Genomic DNA, 18,057 nt, shown 5'->3' on the forward strand with positions numbered 1-18,057 from the left:
GAATTATTGTGCAATTATGTGGCATAAATTTGACACGAACCCACTTAATATATTTCACGCGCCAAGTGAGATTGGCTTTTGATGTAAATCAGAACAGGTAAGTATTCAGTATTCATTTCTTCATCATTTCAGTGTTAAAATGTAATAGGTACTTAATATGGTAATTTATAGTCACAAATTGTTACGTGTTATATTTTCAGGATCTACTGGGAAATTTTGTTAATGCACGAAAAGTATGCCTTATAAAAAATTATCATATTATAATAATCCTCCATTTTGTGTAAAAAAGTGTGACAATTGTCATTGTATAAAAAATATTTTCATATAATTCCACAAAATATGTATTACTTTTATTGCAGTAAAATTTAATAATATTAGGTATTCTATTGAATTCTACAATTTATATACAGTGTCTACTTTTATTTATGTACAAATACGTAAAAACTTTATTCTTTAAGATAATTCAACAATTTGTTTTAATTCAAATAGCATCGAAAAGCGCTTCTTCTTTTCCTTCCACGGCTTTTAAGATGGCGATCCAAGGCCTGCTATGATTTGCTTTTTACCCCAGAATATCTATATAAAAACTTGGCGTTTTTTTAATTTAAAATCTGATAATGCGTTATGCATCAGAACCACCCAAAAACCTAGGTGTGAAATTTGTACCAAAACTATACAGTGTTTTCTTCTACACGATCTCAAAGTTTTTGTGTATAAATCCGTGATAAGATGGTGTCAAAAGCCGTATAGTTTATTCTTTCAAATTTATTTACATTGTACATAAATAAAAGTAGACACACAGGGTGTTGAAACATATTAACTTTAATAGTTGACAGATAATTTGTTTTTGAAGAAAAAAGTTCATGTGAACAAAAATCACTGCCTAACCGAGATATAGGATGCTCACATGAACTTTTTTGTTCAAAATGAACTATTAACTATTAAAGTTAGTGCATTTAAAAAGGGAACACTCTGTATATTGTGAATGGAAACGGCGGAAATGTTTACCACAGCCTTGTAGCAAAGTTGCCCTAGTGTGCTTTGTTTAGTATAATCCTTTTTTTTTCAGTACGCTAAAGAAGTTTATATTTACAATTTTTTTGTAGAGATGAATAAAATAAAATTCTTATTTTTAAACCCATGACAGAACTTATTCTAAATATATGCACTAAAGTGTTATGACCTTATATCTTTTTACCTACATTTCTTTGGATATGCAGGAAGAACGCGTGTTCTATTTCTGACAAATGGAGTTCTATATATACTTTAGAAACATATAAAAGTCGCACGACATATTGCAATCATATTATCTCAGTACTGATTGGAATATGATGATATTTGTATTTTATTATATTATGCACAATTCCATTAAGAGACAGTGAGCATCACTTTGACATTGGACAGTGGCGGCTCGTGACATTGAGAATGTGTGAAGCATATTCATTGACTAAAAAGAAAAAAAATTCAAATTTTCAAGGTCAAACGGCTTTAAATGAATCTGGAAATTTTTAGTTGCATTTGCAATAGTACCGAAAACCTGATGTTCGCGAGAAAGATTTTCATTTAGATTTTATAAAAAATTGAAATATTAATACGGCTTGTGGACTTCTGCGAACATTAACACACACCGTATATGTCCCAAAGGAGCTTCGTGGTTACAACAGCCTCGCGTGACGTTTCCAAAATTGTTAAATCCCTCCTTATTCCACACGCCCGACTTACTACTTACTTAAGTACATACTTCCACACAACCACTTATACTCCGAATACCATTCATTCCGATACTTCCGAATGTACACTTTGTCTTTTGACTTCCCCCTTTTTTCCACATCGAGAGAAAGCACAGTCCTCTCGCAATTTAAAAAATTATTTTTGTCCTCAATTTTCCATTTGGAAAATGTCGTTTCCAATAAGATACATACTGGATCATACATAGGAATCATTTCTACAATTATTGATACACAACAAAAATATTAACAAAGAACAGTTATAATTGTGCACTGGGCGACGTATCGTATAAACTGTGATGGGCGATGACGATGCTGCTTCAATTTCCGCGTCACTCGTTCTCCACGTCGTAGTTTACTCACGTATTGGCCGCCTCGTTGCCATCACAACCGCCGTAAACAACGCTACGAAGAGAAAAGGAATACATACTCACGAAAATCTCACGAAAACTAAATGAAACATCAACAATCCAAGAACATGAAGGTTACAGAGGAGGTTATGCGCAACGCCATGCTGCCAACCGCATATCACTAAATATCTCCAATAGCGCGTAATTAAAAAAAATCTGTTAACTTCGGAACAGATCTCGTATAATATTCGAATTTTTTATTTACTTACCTTTCGAATATTTGCTCCAATTTTTATAACGTTGTGCTTGGTTTTGAATCTCAATAATAAGTCTAGGCTGTTCGATTCAACTTNGAACACTCTGTATATTGTGAATGGAAACGGCGGAAATGTTTACCACAGCCTTGTAGCAAAGTTGCCCTAGTGTGCTTTGTTTAGTATAATGCATTTCTTTTTCAGTACGCCAAAAATGTTTATATTTACAATTTTTTTGTAGAGATGAATAAAATAAAATTCTTATTTTTAAACCCATGACAGAACTTATTCTAAATATATGCACTAAAGTGTTATGACCTTATATCTTTTTACCTACATTTCTTTGGATATGCAGGAAGAACGCGTGTTCTATTTCTGACAAATGGAGTTCTATATATACTTTAGAAACATATAAAAGTCGCACGACATATTGCAATAATATTATCTCAGTACTGATTGGAATATGATGATATTTGTATTTTATTATATTATGCACAATTCCATTAAAAAACAGTGAGCATCACTTTGACATTGGACAGTGGCAGCTCGTGACATTGAGAATGTGTGAAGCATATTCATTAATTGACTAAAAAGGAAAAAAAATCAAATTTTCAAGGTCAAACGGCTTTAAATGAATCTGGAAATTTTTAGTTGCATTTGCAATAGTACCGAAAACCTGATTTTCATTTAGATTTTATAAAAAATAGAAATATTAGTACCTACGGCTCGTGGACTTCTGCGAACATTAACGCTCACCGTATATGTCCCAAAGGAGCTTCGTGATTACAACAGCCTCGCGTGACGTTTCCAAAATTGTTAAATCCCTCCTTATTCCACACGCCCGACTTTGCACCCACAATTAAACACGGCATATAAAAAAAGTTTTTTTTAAATACATAATTCCACACAACCACTTATACTCCGAATACCATTCATTCCGATACTTCCGAATGTACACTATGCCTTTTGACTTCCCCCTTTTTTCCACATCGAAAGAAAGCACAGGCCTCTCGCAATTTAAAAAATTAATTTTCCATTTGGAAAATGGCGTTTCCAATAAGATACATACTGGATCATACTAGGAAACATTTCTACAATTATTGAAGCTGGTCAAAGTCGTTGGTTTGCGTTAATACTTCAGAATATGCTAGAGAAGTAGTCATTGCGTAGTTCTTTAAAGTGACAGAGAGCTGGCCCATGTGTATAGACCACAGCAACTATCGGAAGTATGCTGCGACACATTAGCCATATTTCACTTGCCACTGACCCCTCGAAAAGCAGTGAACTGAAAATACGTGCAAATTTTTACTAGAGTACGAATCGTTGTGTGTAATAGAGAGGGTGTTCCTGGAGTTAAGTAGAATACATTTGCTCATTTAGAACCTCATTTTTCGAAAGTTACATGTTTTTATTATTGTTTTAACAAAAACGTCTTGCAATTTCCATCGATTTCAAATCACATCAATCGTAAATTATCGAAATAGTTGTGATCCCAAGAGATCCTGCACTATTGAAAGTTGGAAAATGCGGACAGGAGTGTCAATTTCATATATTAAAAGAGAAAACCACCGGATTTTTCCGGATTGGGGTTCTGAGTCATTTTTTGTGCCTCCATGTACGGCCGACTTACTATTGTAAGAGGCCTTAGTTATACAATAGCTAGTGTTTTAGTGTCTCTTCGCGTTCCAAACGAGCGTTTCTAATTCAAATTGTTTTTTTTTTTATGAACATGCACCTTTTTCGTGTGCCATTTATCATATTTTTACAAGCTTTTATTTAAGTTGCTTTGTTAGTATGGGTAACATTTTGCAACTGAATTTTAAAACAGTTTCCCCAACCGATTGAGCTGAAATTTTGCATACACGTTTAGTTTGGATGACAATGCATGGTTAGCTAAGTTACGTCATTTTAAATCCAATATGGCGGACTCCCAAAGATGGCGAACCAGTTATTTTTTGTGCACCCCCATAATATGGGTATCAAATGAAGGGATTTGCTGAGAAGAATACGAAAATAAAATGGAGAAAATTATAGATGAACTTATTATCTATGATCTTTTAATTCATAATTTATCATTTTCGACAGGATCAGGCACCAGTAAAATTACGTGAATGAAAAAATAAATTTTTCGATTTTTGAAAGGAAAATTCCAAGAGAATTTAGAAACGCAAATCATCAATTTAGATCAACCTTTTTTAAAAAGGTGCAAGATAGATGAAAATGAGAAAAGCTTTTCAACCGAAGCTATGGATAATATTTTCATGCTCTGACGGTTATGTGACAGGTGATGACGATGCGAATGACTCATGTGTATTAGAATTAGCTAAATAATTAGAATAAGCTTTATAACAAGAATAAGCTTCAATAGTATTTAGAAATTATTTCGTTCGAAATGACGAATTCATTCCAAATACATACATGCCTTATATCGCAGATATTTACCTTTCGTACTTTATTAGTAATAATTAATTACCTCAAAAACCTCAAACTCCGACCTTACATACGTTTTACGCGACCTCAATACCAGAGGCACTCGAAATTTCAATTAGATTCCATAAATTAACGTGATATATCGGCCATTTTGTATCAGCCATCTTGAATTTGAGATTTTTGACTGCAAATTCGGCTTTAGCGACCTGAAAAAACATAATTCCCCACTTTTGGTGATGATGCAAGTCTTTTTGGACTTTTGTCCAGCTTTTTCGGATTTCCGACCACTGTGCGACGTATCGTTCGTATAAACTGTAATGGGCGATGACGATGCTGCTTCAATTTCCGCGTCACTCGTTCTCCCACGTCGTAGTTTACTCACGTGTTGGCCACCTCGTTGCTATGACAACCACCGTAAACAACGCTACGAAGAGAAGCGAAATACAGACTCACGAAAATTAAATGAGACATCAACAGTCCAAGAACATATGGTTACAGAAGAGGTTATGTGCAATGCAATGCTGCCAATAGCATATCACTAAATATCTTCAATAGCGCGTAATTAAAAAAAATCTGTTATATTCTGAACAGATTTCGTATATGTAGTGTTCGAATTTTTTATTTACTTACTTTTCGAGTAAATTTGCTACAATTTTTATAACGTTGTGCTTGGTTTTGATTCTCAATAATAAGTCTAGGCTATCCGACTCAACTTGATCGCCGTGTACTTTCTTCTTAAAGACGTAAAATCAATACGAGATATCTTAGCACCCGAGAGATTTGAATTGCACACTTATAAATTGTCAGTATCCTGTTGCAACCTATATTTTTTCCACTTACTTTAAAAGCGTATTTTTTATATTTTACGTATGTTCTCAATTCTCATGAATTCTACAAAGAAAAAATATTCTAAACACTTAACACTTAACCGAAATATTTATGGGTTAGTGAATAATGACACTCTCTTATATGTTACGACATTTAGCTATTTTCAAGTATGATGGATTACAACAATATATATGATACTTAGTTCGGTTGTGAAAATAAATGTTGTGGCATTTGGCTATTTTCAAGTACGGCAGATTCCGGCAGATGTCGTAAAAGGCATTTCAAATCTACAATTCTTGTTTATAAGATAGCTCATGGATTATTATTTGACTGTAGTGAAATATACGCACATAGTGAAGTTGGTGAGGATTAATCGTTTTTCTAGTTTAATTTTAAATGTGACAAATTAGCTTTCAATAAACTAAATAAATAAATCAATCAATCAATAAAAATTGTAATACAACCCGTTTAAAATAATCGTCTTAATGGTAAGGTAAGGTTATGTTGATTTAAAATTATCTTAATATAGAATATAGTTTTTTTTCAATATATGTTAAATTTTTGTAAAACTAAGTACTAATTGTAAGTAAAGCTAGTTTATATCTTGAAATAATTATTTTTGCTGTTTTACAAATTGTACTTAATAAAAGTAAACAAAAATTCTTACTAACTAAATCGATGGAATTGAAATATGTTTTATATCCATTTCAAATTTCTAATAAAACGTATTTATCGCTATTGTTTTAAAGCAATGTGTTTAGTTTGTCAATCTCAGTATCAATGATCTTCTACACTGACTTGGTTTAGTTGAACTACATAATATCGATGCACCTGATGTGATATGACAGCAGAGCGTTAAGCGGACCAAAAATAAAAGACAAGCGTTAATTCGGCGAATCAGAAATGACCGCACCGAATATGTCACCGTTTGAAAGCTGTGTAGTGCAGCGTTGTGTTTTGTCAAGTTTAATTTAATATAAGAAAGAGTAAAGTGTGAAGTGTATGTAGGGTTTAAAATCTTATAATAGTTATTTGTTTAATTAGGCAGTAAAAATACCGCAGCTGGTATATAACAGACGAGGCGCAGCCGAGTCTATTAAAGCAGCCAAGGCATTAAATCTTCCAAACACATAATTTTTTTAGTTGATTAATTTTAATTTTATCATAGCATAACAAAGCTATTTATTTTATATTATTAAAATTGTATGGTGCTTCTTTCATGAATAATAATAATTTCATCAGGTTGTTAGTGGTTGCTATGAGACGAACTTTATTAAGTAATTAACTTAAGTACACATTAAACGCTGTATTTTTCTTATTTAAATCCATGAGAATAACTATAACTATTTATTATTTGAGATGGAAGAATTCACATTAACTCCGCCAGAAATTATTGAATCAGCAAAGCAAATAGAGTGTAATTTATTACCAGAAGAATCAAAGAAGACACATCAGCAAACACATTAACAATTTATTGATTACTGGGCTACTATTGGTATATTTTTCTGAATTAAGCAAAAGTATAAAATCTCTTTCATTATGGTCAATATATGCGATGCTTAGAACTACTTTGAATGTCACAACAACATTGATATTGGAAAGTATCTAAATTAAAAGCATTCTTGAAACGACAATCGGATGGATATCGTTCTAAAAAAATGCGCGTTTTAGAAATTGAACAAATAAAAAAATTTCTAATGGAGGCCCTTGATCTTATGTATTTAGGTACAAAGGTAATTATAAACAAAATATTTTTGTAAACGTAGAATACCGGCTATCATTATTTTAGGTGGCAATGATTTTACATTATATAAAGCAAAAGAAAAAATTTTTTGCTTTATATAATGTCATTTCAACCTCTTGTTGATATTTTAGGAATAGCTCCGATGATGACTATGTAGTCGAAAGCGCTCAGCTAAGATTTTAATAAAAATTTTATACACACTTTAACATACAAATTTCTTTGGCTTTTCTTTAAACAATAAGAAATAGTCCAAAGGTGTAAGATCTGGGGATCTCGCGGGCCATTCTATCGGTCCTCGTCTGCCGATCCACCTCCTAGGAAAACAATTGTCCAGAAAATCTCGAACAGGGCGCACATAGTGCGAAGGTGCACCGTCTTGCTGAAACCATATGGTGTCATCAGGAATATCAGGGTCATTATCGTTAGNTCGATGCACCTGATGTGATATGACAGCAGAGCGTTAAGCAGACCAAAAATAAAAGACAAGCGTTAATTCGGCGAATCAGAAATGACCGCACCGAATATGTCACCGTTTGAAAGCTGTGTAGTGCAGCGTTGTGTTTTGTCAAGTTTAATTTAATATAGGAAAGAGTAAAGTGTGAAGTGTATGTAGGGTTTAAAATCTTATAATAGTTATTTATTTATCTAGGCAGTAAAAATACCGCAGCTGGTATATAACAGACGAGGCGCAGCCAAGTCTATTAAAGCAGCCAAGGCATTAAATCTACTAAACTCATAATTTTTTTAGTTGATTAATTTTAATTTTATCATAGTAGCAAACAAAGCTATTTATTTTATATTATTAAAATTGTATGGTGCTTCTTTCAGGAATAATAATAATTTCATCAGGTCGTTTGTGGTTGCTATGAGACGAACTTTATTAAATAATTAACTTAAGTACACATTAATCGCCGTATTGTTCTTATTTAAATCCATAAAAATAACTATAATATTTATTATTTGAGATGGAAGAATTCACATTAACTCCGCCAGAAATTATTGAATCAGCAAAGCAAATAGAGTGTAATTTATTACCAGAAGAATCGAAGAATACACATCAGCAAACATATTAAAAATTTATTAATTACTGGGCTGAGAGTAACATTATGTCTTTTTCAGAAACTGTACTATTGGTATATTTTTCTGAATTAAGCAAAAGTATAAAATCTTTTTCATTATGGTCAATATATGCGATGCTTAGAACTACTTTGAATGTCACAACAACATTGATATTGGAAAGTATCTAAATTAAAATCGAAACGATCTTTCAGAATCAAGAAAAAAATAGGGGGTTGCTATTTAAAAAAAAATGTCGATGACGTCATTACTCGAAAATAAATGACGGTTGAAAATCGCCTTTTATGCTAAAATATATATTTTTTAAATTAAAAATCGACCTGTTCGAGGATTTTTCCCAAAAAAAATTTGTTTCGTTTTCACTGAATTTATTCCATACTTTAGTCGCGTTCTGTATGTATGTTTTTAAAAACCAAAACTAGCCTTTGTATAATGATGGTCCCATTCAAAGTTACGTTTAGTTGTGAATTACAACTAAAGTACATTATTAATTGCAAGTAGAATTTCAGTAAACATAGACAATTTCCAAAGTGTAGTCGTGATGAAATTGTCTCCCAAAGCAAAGCATACGTTGATGATGGTAATAAACGAAATAGAGTGAATACATCTTAGTTATGCCATGTAAGCCAGTTTCATGCGACCTAGAATAATAAAACCGCTTCCGTGCTGATTGATTATCTCTGAGTGAAATGCAAGCTCTCCCTTACTTTCGCCGACGCCTAATTTACTACCCACGAATTGGGTCAGATTTATTTTTACAAACAACTTCGGGGGTCATCCTCCCTCTGCGACTGACAAGTAACATCACGACCGCGTCCAAAAAACATTCCAAAAAGTTGAAAAGACCTGGAACTGAGGGATTTTGTGGGTTGCGAATCTGAATAATACGAGTTTGCATGATAAATGTTGTGTTGCCATGGAATTCATTCTTATATTTTCTCGTGTACCGCCGAACCGAACATTATTTTAGCCTCGCTGCGACGGAATAAATCGGTAGTTAATCATCTGCTAAATGGTGGCTTTCAATCAGTACCAGATTCGGTCCCGTCAATTGAAACGGAATAATATGGAAAACACCTCCAATCCGCCCACGGATCAAAGTTTAATAAATTGTAGTGAATTACGTCACTTTTTCAAAGTTACAACTGTTACAGATTAATTCAGAAAACAAAAACGATTTAAAAATTCGGAAAGTTCAAGCCTCATTTTATTGCATTTCATTTGATGTTCTTCCGTATACACATAATTTCACACTGATATTTAGAATTAAATTACTGAGAGAAATAGACCAATAAGAATGTTTTGTCTTTCTTATTACTGTTAAAGTAAGTAGCTATCATATGCCAAGCTTAATGAAAAAATTATTTTACTAACACGATTTTACTACCTTTTTCGTATAGGCTTTAGTAGAACAAGAGGGCACATTTTTGCTGTGAATACGTACATTTTTTTTAACCTTTTTCCACCAAAAGTATGTATATAACTTATTACTTTCGGCAATTGACTTTAAAACTTGGAAATACAGCTATTAAATGTACTCTCGAAAAATAGCACAGCAATCACTGCAACAATGTATTACAAACTGACTTACGAAAACAGTTCGGCTTCATAAGAAACCTACAAATTCGTAAAATGTGTTACAGAATTTTTTGTAAGTACTCTTACATGCATTTCAACAGTTCCAAAACAGTTTTAAACACATTTTTGTCTATGACCTTAAACTTGCAATACAAGTTTGGGACATCAGTTAACTCCCCTTTTTCACCCCCTTTAAATTTTTTACATAAGTTTATTAACACCCTGTATAAAAGATTTTAAGATTATTATATGCATATGATATGAAGGAGTACCTATGTGTATTGATGGTATCTGTAGCGTTCGTATAATTTCTTTATAATTTTTTTTATAAAGGTAGAATGTAAAAGTCAGTTGGTGTTTTTATATAGCGGGTGTGCNGTTTTTAAAAACCAAAACTAGCCTTTGTATAAAGATGGTCCCATTCAAAGTTACGTTTAGTTGTGAATTACAACTAAAGTACATTATTAATTGCAAGTAGAATTTCAGTAAACATAGACAATTTCCAAAGTGTAGTCGTGATGAAATTGTCTCCCAAAGCAAAGCATACGTTGATGATGGTAATAAACGAAATAGAGTGAATACATCTTAGTTATGCCATGTAAGCCAGTTTCATGCGACCTAGAATAATAAAACCGCTTCCGTGCTGATTGATTATCTCTGAGTGAAATGCAAGCTCTCCCTTACTTTCGCCGACGCCTAATTTACTACCCACGAATTGGGTCAGATTTATTTTTACAAACAACTTCGGGGGTCATCCTCCCTCTGCGACTGACAAGTAACATCACGACCGCGTCCAAAAAACATTCCAAAAAGTTGAAAAGACCTGGAACTGAGGGATTTTGTGGGTTGCGAATCTGAATAATACGAGTTTGCATGATAAATGTTGTGTTGCCATGGAATTCATTCTTATATTTTCTCGTGTACCGCCGAACCGAACATTATTTTAGCCTCGCTGCGACGGAATAAATCGGTAGTTAATCATCTGCTAAATGGTGGCTTTCAATCAGTACCAGATTCGGTCCCGTCAATTGAAACGGAATAATATGGAAAACACCTCCAATCCGCCCACGGATCAAAGTTTAATAAATTGTAGTGAATTACGTCACTTTTTCAAAGTTACAACTGTTACAGATTAATTCAGAAAACAAAAACGATTTAAAAATTCGGAAAGTTCAAGCCTCATTTTATTGCATTTCATTTGATGTTCTTCCGTATACACATAATTTCACACTGATATTTAGAATTAAATTACTGAGAGAAATAGACCAATAAGAATGTTTTGTCTTTCTTATTACTGTTAAAGTAAGTAGCTATCATATGCCAAGCTTAATGAAAAAATTATTTTACTAACACGATTTTACTACCTTTTTCGTATAGGCTTTAGTAGTACATTTTTGCTGTGAATACGTACATTTTTTTTAACCTTTTTCCACCAAAAGTATGTATATAACTTATTACTTTCGGCAATTGACTTTAAAACTTGGAAATACAGCTATTAAATGTACTCTCGAAAAATAGCACAGCAATCACTACAACAATGTATTACAAATTGAATTACGAAAACAGTCCGGCTTCATAAGAAACCTACAAAATCGTAAAAAGTGTTACAGAATTTTTTATAAGTACTCTTACATGCATTTCAACAGTTCCAAAACAGTTTTAAACACATTTTTCTCTATGACCTTAAACTTCCAATACAAGTTTGGGACATCATTTAACTCAGTTTTTGCCCCTTTTTCACCCCCTTTAAATTTTTTACATAAGTTTATTAACACCCTGTATAAAAGATTTTAAGATTATTATATGCATATGATATGAAGGAGTACCTATGTGTATTGATGGTATCTGTAGCGTTCGTATAATTTCTTTATAATTTTTTTTATAAAGGTAGAATGTAAAAGTCAGTTGGTGTTTTTATATACAGGGTGTGCCATTTATCACTCCCGCTGCCAATATCTCCGAAATGAAGACATTTATTTTAGTTTCGGAAATTGGGGTTGTTAGATCCCTCGAATAGCTTCAAATTGTAGTTAGAATTGTTAGTTCAAATATTTCTGTATAGATGGCGTGGCGTTACTAAAAAATTTTTCGTTCCCTGGAACGTAGAAATACTGTCCATCTGAAAGATAGTTAGATTTTGAGTAATTTTTGTAATATAAAGTTTTTCCCTACATTTACTTGTTTTCGAGATATGTCGACTTCAATATGCAATGTATGATATAACAGGAAAATCTATTATTTTAACTAAATCACACCGAGACAATATATTCTTTTAAAATATTGTTATAATGACTTTATTAATACCACATACTAACTAATAAATAATAAATTATAACAAAACAAATGATCAACTACAGAAAAAAAAATGTACAATGGTAAATCGTATGAGTAGTATAGTTAAACTGAAAGATGCAAACTGAGAAAACTGGAATTATTGGAAAACTAATGTGTCATCTGTCATTGTTTTATTTTAAACAAATGACATGAGCCACCTATGACTGCAATTTTTAATAAAATTTGATAAAATACGGTTCGTCTCTGACCTTTATAAGATTTACCATTGTACTTTTTTTCTGTAGTTGATCATTCGTTATTTTTATAATTTATTGTTTGTTAGTTAGTATGTGATGTGAATAAAGTCATTATAACAATATTTTAAAAGAATATTTTTGTCAGTGTGATTTAAATAAAATAATAGATTTTCCTGTTATAACATTCCTTGCATATTAAAGTCGACATATCTCGAAAACAAGTAAATTTAGGGAAAAAAATTATATTACAAAAATTACTCAAAATTTAACGGTCTTTCAGATGGACTATTCCACGTTCTAGGGAACAAAAAATGTTTAATATCGCCACGCCATCTCTACAGAAAGATTTGAACTAACAATTCTAACTACAATTTGAAGCTATTCGAGGGATCTAACAACCACAATTTTCGAAACTAAAATCAATTTCTTAATTTCCGAGATATTGGCAGCGGGACTGATAAATGGCACACCCTGTAAATGAAGAAATAAAGCCCCTGACATGCATCTGTATACCAAATATATTTACTATATACTCAAGAAGAATATATTATTGGATTGCATATACAATGCGGGAAAGAATGTCTTGTAAACAATTACAATATTATTCAGGTTCTCCATTTTGTGCAAAAAAATGTTTCACTTTTATTGCAGTTCTATTGAATTTTATTGATATTGATCTCTTAGTTTCAGTTCTGCCACATATGAAGAAGTGTCGTTCTTGGTATCCATGGTTCTGAATAATTGTAAAAAATAAATAACAATAAATGAATTCGTTTAAACAACTGTAAGATATCAATATGGTAGTGGGAAGGTATCACTATCACTTCGACATCCATATAAAAAATCATATAAATATTTTCTTAAATAAACAATACCTCTATAAATTGTACCTAAATACAATTCTCTGGTTATTGAAAAACTTGGAGGTCACTTCAAAATATGGAACGATTGAATGGTTGAAAGATTGGAATACACTGGAGAATTAATTATTAAACCGTTAAGAATTGGTAAGTTAGAGCTATCATCGCATAGAAATATCGATCGCTTTGCTGTTACTGACCTACTTAATAGATGATACGGAATTAAGTATTAAACCGTATGTACACAAAGAGGGAAAATTCAAATAAGATGTATACGGGTGCGAGTTCTCTGTTACAAATAGCCAAAGCATGAAACTCTTCCGTGGTAAACCACCCCCAATGTTTATATTCTAAACAGTAAAGTTTTTGCGTAAATGCTGTTTGGACCCCTGTAACAGTTCTGAGCCTTCTTGCAAAATTGTTGGTAACATAAGTTATTAATTCACATTCTAAAAATGTATTTCGTTTTATTGTGATTTACACTCATGGACAATATTTTTAATTTCACTATTTTTTTTATTTGAAGTCGAGATAATTATATCTTTCCCATCGCTTTCAATTTTTACAATTGGATACAAATCTAATATATTTCATTGAATGTTAGATGTGCTTCAGGATTCGACATTTGGCCCATTGTTCTTTTCGTCAATTATATCGTGAATAATTTTAATGTCACAGTTTCCTGATGATTTGAAAATCTACACTAATGTCAACTCTATATCACTGTCTCTACACACTGGTGACCATGTGTTAAGAGAATGATTGTGGCAACTATACAGTGGTATTTTTTTAAAACCTGACATAGACCAACTTTCTTAGTTGAACTAATAGACTAGTACTTCCAAGTGCAAAGTTGTAGGAAATAACTAAATAGGTAATAAATAACAAAATTTACAAATATTTTTTTCCGGTGTTGCCAGATTTCTGCAGTAGCTACTAAAAGGATACTTTTAAATTTAAATGGCAACACCGTATATTTTTAACATAATTTGCCAAACCAAGAAATTCTAAATATAAAATGTTATGTCACATTTCTTTATTGGAGTAGCGGTTTTAGAACAATCAACAAAAACAACGAAAATAATCTGCAGTCGGCAGGAACTAAAAGAAGCTAACATAGCAATAGTAGGCCTTGCATATTGAACAAAAATTGTGTTATTTGAAAGGAACCATCATTACTGTGCTGTCATTGTGGCATTTGACAGCTTTTGTATTTGAATATGTATAAAAATAACGCTATAATTAAGTTGCGAATACGATTTTCAGCCGTTTGCATATCCTTGGGCACACACTACCAGTTGTTTTTAGTTCTACTAATTGTAAGTTATTTTTAAAAAACTCCGGATTTGGAAGAGGCGTATCGGGATGTCTTGCGTGGAATTAAAAGTTAATTCAACTTTCTCTTGTAGACTGATTGTGGAACTGGTTCATCTTAGCAACTGAATTAAAACGTTATTTTTATACACATTCAAATAGAACAGCTGTCAAATAACACAATGACAGTACAATAATGATGGCTTCATTAAAACAGCACAATTTTTGTTAATCTAATTATTTCCTACAACTTTGTATTTGGAAGTACTAGTCTATCATTTTAAATAAAAAAGTTAGCCTATGTCAGGTTAAAAAAAAATAGCACTGTATATATGCTATATTTGATGTAAAATTAATATTTTTTGTACATATTGCTAAATGAGGGGCTTGAAAATTTCAGTTTTATTGTGGATAATAGTAACAATTTCAATAATATTTCCACTCTACGTATCTTATAGAGAAATTTTGTTAGACCGAAGTTTGAGTGCCTCTGTAGTTTGATTTCCTTATTATTATGTAATTACAGAAGATAGAAAAAGTCTAAGAATCCAACTCAAGATTCTTATTTTTAGACTGATTTCAGAGGAATAGCCTTAAGGAGAAGAAATAATGCCTGTAGAGATGTTTTAAAATCTTATGAGCTTTGACCTTCATATGCGCAGAAACATAATTCCGACCGTCGCCTAAATTATTCTACATCCTAAAAACATTGCACCTATTATTCACAGTCTCTCTCGAGCTCTAGCGTAAACAAGCCTTTGATCCGATTACAAATATCATAATAAAATGCCCTATTCTTTATAATTTTAATTTAAACAATAAAAATATATATAACGAACGTTCGCCAGTTGACTTTATTGATGCCCGAGCGCCTTAGCTCATTTCTAGTTGTGATGAGGCACGTGGTCTAATGTTTCCACAACGTGCTTATTAGAAGAATTATGGGGATATGCCACGCCTTTCGCGCATTTCGCGGCTCATGAGATATTAAAAGATCTCTACCTAATATTGTTATATAAAATTGTAAACCACAGTATTGATTAGACTGTTGTTAATTATTATCGTTCCCAATCTAAACGCTAGATCTCGCACCAATATTGCTCTCATATATGAATTCTATTTGTTTTAATTCCCCTTTTTGTTTGTCAAAATTTATATTAATATGTTGTTTGTTTTTCATTCACTGGACATATTTTTTTGTGTGCCTGTGTAATTGTTTGTATAATTTTCTCTTTTTATAACTCTTTCATTATTTATATATACACATATTTTTAATTTGCTTTTGCTTATAAATTTATATGATACCCTCGATGATACCAAAACCAAAAAGAAACATGTATTTACCGTAGCAACGGATATAAAATTTATCATATTTATCAGTATTTATAATTGAGACCCAAACAAGTAAAACTGAATAGATTTTTGATTTACTATAATTATAGCAGGTAAGTGAACAGTACACCCAGTTGGCATAAACAGTTTTGCAAAAATTCCCCAAAGAGTTGCAGGATACTTAGAACTCCCAGATACATTAAGTTACACTGGCCATTGCTTGAGGAGGACGCCTGCCACCTTCCTCGATGACAGTGAGGCTGATATTCAAACATTTAAAAGACATGGAGGATGGCAGTCAGCTAGTGTGGCTGAAGGGTATATCGAGGAAAGCATCGTCAATAACTTGAAAATTAAAAAAAATATATTCCATCAGCAAGAACTAGTGGCACCTTAAGATCATTCCGGAATGTAAATAGAGAATCATAATAGTTTTTAGGAAGAACAAGTAGCACTGAATAAATTTCGTGTTGTTAACTTTTCAAATTTAAATAATTGTACTAATATAATTATGTAACAATGTTTCCAATATATAAATAAACAATTTTCTGTCAATCTGTTTTTTATTAACAGTGACATTACTGTATAGTGGAGTGACGATGTTTTGAATTTAGTAAAATAGCATATTAGAAAAAAAAAGAAAACAACAAAGATATTAACAAAATAATTTATGTTACCTACTTACCCTGGGATATCGAAACGACTTAATCTTCGGATACGTCGCTTGCTGGGAATTGTTGCTATCGTACCAAGGATATTTGTACTCCCCCACGTTGGTATCGTTGAAGGTTATGTAAAGCAAATACAGCCCATCCGGAGAGAACCAAACGGCGTGGGACGTCTTCAGGATTTTGTTCTCGTACAGCCAATCAGGAGCGCCGTTGTACACGATGCCAGGCTGGCCGGTGCTAGTTATCCTGCACACTAGATCCTTTTCCACCTTGGGTTTGTAGTAGATGTCATTGTTGTATACGAACGCGACTGCGGAGCCATCTGGTGACCACGTGGCGTACTGCAAGTAAGGGGCGTTCTCGTCCAGTTCGTTTGGTGATAGTGGCTTTCTTAGCCTGAGGAATAAAATAATGCCATTAATGGATTTGGATGTGTATAAAATTTGTGTTTAGTTAAAAAATGTATAATATGTTAAAACAATTTAAAAAATCAAAGTAGTTTATATAATCTGGAAAAGCATCGTTTACGAGGTATGGGCCTTCAAAGTCTTTGAAATAAAACCAATTTTAAACATTCAAGAATTAATTATAGCTTCATAAAATTTTATAAGACAATACTTACAAAAACTGTGCTAGTAATTCTACATTTGAGTTTGTCCATTTTGTGAAGCATAACTTCTGCATCTATGACGTTTGTTGAAATATTTATGTATATTATTTAAATGTTAAATGTAATGTATTGTGGTATATAAATTGTTTGTTTAAAATTGTTCTCGTGAAATTTTAATATTTTCGTAGGTATATTTTTAGTAAATTACATTTGAAAATTAGTATTATTACTAATTTCGTTTGTATCTTTGTTAAAGTAACTTTCAAAATTTTATTATTTTGTTATTTATTCGTGCTATAACAATGTTAAACTTTGTTTAAGTACATATTTTTCTGTTTAATTTACGTTTATTTATTATTAGTTTTGTAACTCGGCTTCGTTAAGATTTATTTTTTTTATACAATAACCTAGTACCTAATAAACATTCTTTTGAAAACCTCTAGTTCCTGTCGCAGAAGAATAAATAATAGTATCATGCAGATTACTCCAAATCCGATGAAAATACGAATATTTGAAAGAGTATTTTTTTCCCTAAAAGTGTTACTTTAACCAGGTATGCGTAATATATTAAAAAAGATCTTAGACATTATTACAGGCGCAAATGCGGCCTGCTTAATAAAAATATGCCGCCTCCTCTCCCGCACAAGTCTCCGACTTCTGGGCTAATTCTCGTAGTTAGAATGAGGAGTAGAGATATTATTATGAAATTACTCTCTGATTGACCGAAATTCGGAATTATATCAAAATTTTT

The 18,057-nt window shown here is 32.1% G+C and overlaps 1 protein-coding gene across 1 annotated transcript in view; it reads right to left on the reverse strand.

The window, feature by feature from the left end:
• LOC108917507 (inactive dipeptidyl peptidase 10) overlaps positions 1–18,057 on the reverse strand; it is a 123,529-nt gene that overhangs the window by 44,937 nt on the left and 60,535 nt on the right. Inside the window, exon 5 of the mRNA XM_018724137.1 lies at positions 16,711–17,092. Coding sequence (XP_018579653.1) covers positions 16,711–17,092 — 382 coding nt within the window. The remainder of the gene's footprint in view (positions 1–16,710; positions 17,093–18,057) is intronic.

This window comes from Anoplophora glabripennis, unplaced genomic scaffold (genome assembly GCF_000390285.2).
Source record: "Anoplophora glabripennis isolate ALB-LARVAE unplaced genomic scaffold, Agla_2.0 scaffold57, whole genome shotgun sequence".
Lineage (NCBI taxonomy): Eukaryota > Metazoa > Arthropoda > Insecta > Coleoptera > Cerambycidae > Anoplophora > Anoplophora glabripennis.